This window comes from Capsicum annuum, chromosome 7 (assembly GCF_002878395.1).
Source record: "Capsicum annuum cultivar UCD-10X-F1 chromosome 7, UCD10Xv1.1, whole genome shotgun sequence".
Taxonomy (NCBI): Eukaryota; Viridiplantae; Streptophyta; class Magnoliopsida; order Solanales; family Solanaceae; genus Capsicum; species Capsicum annuum.
This window is the reverse complement of record NC_061117.1, coordinates 224566969-224572154: the sequence shown is the minus strand read 5'-3', so window position 1 is coordinate 224572154 and position 5186 is coordinate 224566969. Positions and strand designations below refer to the sequence as shown.

Below are 5186 nucleotides of genomic sequence, written 5' to 3'. Positions count from 1 at the left end.
GCAAACACTTTGTTCTCATTTTCTATGAAAAGAACATCGAGAACAAAGCCTCCAAAATCCCCTTTATTGCTCTTATCTTCCATAGAAGGTGCCTTATTGAGAAACCAATCTTCCAAAGAATCTACATCACTCTCAGTATCTCTATAGAACACATCAAGAAACAAGTCTTCAATTTTTTCTATTTCATTGTTTATGTCAACAGTACTACTATCCAGAGAATCTACATGTAAATCTCTTTTAGGCATTTCATCGAGAACCTTGCAAGTATATGAGGTCTTCTTAATAGAAGTTTCTTATGGATAGAAATGAGAAGGATTATAGGGTTGAAAACTAACTTGCTTCTTTGGGGAACCTGCCCCAAATCTTTCCACCAAAGCTACCGCATATTCATTCCAAGATGGAGGTTGAATGTATTGTCTATACTTCATGAAGGATTGATGCCACTGAATAGCTTCACCTTCCAAGTGTATTGCTGTTAGTCCTACTTTTTGATCCACGGCAATTTCCTCAAACTCGAAAAACTGCTCCACTCTAAATAACCAAGAACTCACATCCTCTCAAGAAAATCTTGGAAAATCTAGTTTAGAGTAACGAGCTATACCTTGTTGGTAACCCAGAGGATTCTTGTTTCTGGGCTCTTCCACCAATTGTCTCTCTCTCGACAGTCTTTCCCCTGAAGTTTCAATCTCATCTGTTGTAGGAGTAATATCCTTTTGATTCCCTTCTAGTTGCTCCTTTAATTCCATCACCATTTGATTCAATTTCTTCAATTTCTCCACTGCACCATTAAGAACACCAATTTCTGAAATCAATTTCTGCATCATTTCTCTTAATTCAACCACTTCAGAAGCAGAATTCTCTGAAGATCTTGTTGTCTTTGTCATCGTAAATCCAAGGAAAGGATGTCTTTGATACCAATGATAGCCAAAATGCAGGCATTCACCGAGGAATCCGAGTTTTTAGTAGCTGGACAGGAGTCTTTACGGAGAAAACTCGAGTAATCAGCTATGGGGGTGGATTCGAGAAGAAGATGAAAATAGAATTCAATTAGGAAAACTGTATTATTGTTCAATTGATGATTGAATTTGTAGATACAATTTCTTTTATAAGTAATGAGAGTGAATATAATTCGCTAATTGCTTCTAACTAATTCAACAGCCCGTAACTAACTGCTGATATGGCAAAGCTAATTAACTTGTCCAGTTGATTCATTTTCGTGTAACACAGTTGTAACTTGCAATACTTAAATAATGCTAAAAACATAAACATCTAGAGTCTTGGCGATGTGATATTTGAGAAACTATAATGTATCATTGCACTACCCCTAGACTATTTTAGCATAATAAGGAATCAGAAGACCTGAATATAGAGCTTACAAGGCGCATCCAGACCACAGGGCAAAGACAATCAATAAGTTACTACCAAAGGCCAATGAAGCAAGGTTCGAAACTAGGTGAATAATAATGGCTCCGCCCCTTTATCCTTCTCCACTTAACTACCAAGTTTTTTGTGTGCTTGGTCAGATTTCAAACTCATGGTGTGCTTTCATGTGGTCCTTCTCCATAAAATCCTTCTTGTAGTCTTACTATCTTTCGCCGAAAAAACAAGGAGAAAAGAAGTGAGCGGGGTGGGTGTTTTATTTCGCATTTTATCAAAAGTTGCGGTGGTTTTTCGCAAGATTTAACAGTTGTTTGATGCCTAGTTCGATCAAGGCTGGTAGGTCTTAGGTTCGAATCCCAGCAAAGGCAAAAAAAACACTGGAAGATTTCTTCCCATCGTTCGTAGCCTTGGTGGAGAGCCATCGCTAAGTTGCTGGTGTGAGGTGACAAGTATCCCGTTGAATTATTGTTGGTGGGAAGTGGTACATATCCCATGGAATTAGCCGAGGTGCACGGAAGCTGGCCAGAATACCACGGTCATAAAAAAATGTTGCATTTTTTCTTTCTTTGAGCTAATTAAGGGAATATCAAGATCGGCGTACACTCTACTCTCCCCGGACCCTGCTCGTGGGGCTATAATGGGTTTATTGTTGTTGCATTTTATCACTAAATTTAATTTTTTGAATGATGATGGAAGTGCAAAAGGAAATAACTCATTTGACCTGTAAGATCAGTTTACTTCGAATGTGCAACAAAGATAAGATAGATTAACAAAATGGAAGATTTATTTCACGATTGATAGTTGTTTTTATTGACATACATATCTTCTGGATTCATGATTTTTTTTGTCGTTCACTACAGTGTTTTTCAATCTATAACCTATTCTGTTTGTGCAAAGTAGTATAATTTGTGACCTTATGATCCTGCAAACAGTCTATAATGCAAAGTAGTATAATTTGTGACCTTATCATCCTGCAATGATTATTTAGGTTATAGTGAGGATAAGGCCACCAACCAAGACGAGGTAGAAGGTGAAATTGTTGCCCAGATATGATTCTTTGTCAATATCCGGACACAGTTTTACATTTGACATGTTGATACTAGTCAGTGAAACTCCAGGTAGAAGAAAATTACATTGATTTATCATCGAATATTTGATAATTCTATAATAATAATTTTTTATTGACTTCACTTTTCAGATCAGGATGTGAGAACTGGTGTCTTTAAATTACATTGATATCATCGAATATCTCGTCATGTTTCTGGCATGAAGAATGTAATAAGTTCAAACTGCAACTTTTTCTTATTACATTGTATGAGGCACAAGAATATTGCATTTATTAATCATTCGTCACTGTCTTTAATATATTAAACATCCACGTATTTGAATGAATGGAACTTTTATCCGATCTTCTATTTTGGAACAATATACCAACCTTAGAACTTTTTTTTGTATTCCAATGGCATCTCAATAAAATTAGTGGCATAAATTCAAGTTTTAATAAAAGGCCAAATATAATTACAAAAATACTACTATAATAATTTAGAGTTGTCTTATTTGTTCTTGCATAGTTGTAGTATTTTTAAAATACATATAACCTTTAACTTCACAGATTAATATAATTATTAATAAAAGTAAGGATTAATTTTAGTCAATAAGATATTAGCTATTTATTTGCGATGCATTAACTTGGATGTTATTGTTAAAATTTATTTATTAATGTAAAGTTTGAGTTGTTTAGTTCAAAATTCTAAAATATTTCTTGTAAAAATGAGATATTTTTTTCTCTTTTTTTTTAGATAATTTTTTAAAATGTATTTCATAATCTTCATTATTATTACAGGGCTTGTCAAACAGGAGAACTGGTGCTACTAGCATAAATGCTAAGAGTTCACTTCTCACCTAAGTTGCTCGGACTCTTCAAAAATGTCTACGGGTGCGTGTCGAATCCTTCAACGGTGTGGCAACGTTTTTGAAGAATCCGAGCAACTTAGCTTCTCACAGTGTATTTACTTGTGTTGTTGAATCGCATTCAAGGTAATAAATTCTCATGTCCTTATGACTATCATCTGATCTATAACAATCGTATAAGACCTTTTACATTCCTTTATTACAATAATAAAGATCTTTACCAAAAATACTAACTTCCAAGTTATGCATGGTCTGTTCTTTATCATTTTTTGTTGAGAAAATACTCAATTACCTCTGAACTATACCCAAAAAGGCTATGGCACACCTCAATTTAAAAGGGATCCTATAACCCCTGAACTAATTAAAAATATAATTTTAACACCCTTACGTAGCACACACGTATGGCTACGTAAACACTTCAGTGTGTTGTACCTAGGAGGTAATTGGATATTATCTCTTTTTTGTTTTGTAAAGCACTTATACATTTTCTGGTGGCTGTGAGGGTGCATGGAAAGACTTTTGCTACCTTCCCAGTTGTTTGTATTATTTGAGATTTGGAAATGTTTGAGTCTATAATCTCATTATGGTTTAGGATAACATATACTTCATTAGATATGAGAAGTGGTGTTTCTTAATCACACATATATACGCTAAAAAGATATATCAACTTTGTTATTAGATATAACATACGATGATTACTGTATTTAAGTACCAAAGCGGACATGTTGGCGTATGAAAATTTTAAGATTTTTGGGAGATGTGTATAAAATGATTTTGTTAGGTGATTTCATCCTATCTGCCTGGTTGGGCAAAGGACGAGGTGAAACACAACATATACTCATTGAAATATTTGAGATGCACACAAATTGATTTGAACATAAACATGAACATGAGTGTTGTGAAAGCAATTATGGGGTCCACAACAATTCCATGGCTAATATATGGCTAGGGAAGGAGTCTACATGGCATCTTTACAATCTTATGTATTTGAGTGAAAAAGAAGTGTTTGTACAAAATAGAGAGAAAAAAATGGTCCACAAGTAGGGGAGAGAGCTACATGTCAGAGAAGACAATCCCACCCTATCCAAATAAATGCACATTCCAAATTTTTCAAACCAAAAAAATTGATACCTTCCACACCCCTACACATCAGTATATGATTTTCAATATCTGAAATATGGCCTTGCCAAAGATAAATGAATGGAATAAGATTGACAGCATACAATTTACTACACTAATTGACAATATATGGAATGGAAGTTTTATAGAATAGGAAATGTACCTTTGTTGGATGAATCTTGAATCCAACACTTGTATTAAGCCAACAGATGAGAATCGTACCATCTTAATAAATAACTTATGAGCCTCCGAGATTAATAATGATGATTTAGAAATTTGACTGAGATATGATATTTCATACAAAACTCCCATTCAAATGTCACCATATCAGTTGGTCTTCGTCAAGGTATGAATTTGCCGGTGGATCTTGAGCACAAGGCATGACACATAAGAATAAGTGGACCCGAGCCCGGCCCGGATCAAATAAAGTAAAAGCTGACTGACGGTACACCAAGATCGTACCTATAATAAAAGCAGCCGAAGACTCAGCCTCGGGTGGATCAGTATGCAAGATCATGTTGATATCTATGACTAAGAGTAAGAAAAGAAAAAAAAAGCAATCGTTTTTTCTTAATGAAATTCGAAGATAGGATGAATCGGTTCCGAACACAGAAGTCACATAAATTTTGAACCATTGGACAATTGGTGAAACGATTCCTATCAGTTGAAACTATGTAACACAGCACTATTATAGGTACATTACATACAACAAACACCACCACCTTTTTACATTACACATGCATTTTCCTATCGTATCCCGAAAACCAAGAGGGATC

The 5186-nt window shown here is 34.8% G+C and overlaps 2 protein-coding genes across 5 annotated transcripts in view; both read right to left on the bottom strand.

Annotated features, from left to right (window-relative positions):
- The window catches only part of LOC124885313 (probable isocitrate dehydrogenase [NADP], mitochondrial), a gene marked incomplete in the record, with an annotated part of 4284 nt that extends 3947 nt beyond the window's left edge, over window positions 1-337 (bottom strand). The window contains 1 exon segment of the mRNA XM_047393353.1: window positions 1-337.
- Window positions 1-1787, bottom strand: part of LOC107878768 — a 6606-nt gene extending 4819 nt beyond the window's left edge. The window contains exon 1 of one of the 4 annotated variants that reach the window (XR_007042597.1): window positions 1360-1787. Coding sequence is in view for 1 of the 4 variants with exons in the window: in XM_047393354.1 (XP_047249310.1) it covers window positions 602-884 (283 nt within the window). In the remaining 3 variants the exon portion in view is untranslated. The other 3 variants (XR_007042595.1, XR_007042596.1, XM_047393354.1) reach the window with 3 other exon arrangements.
- Between the last annotated feature and the right edge of the window lie 3399 nt (window positions 1788-5186).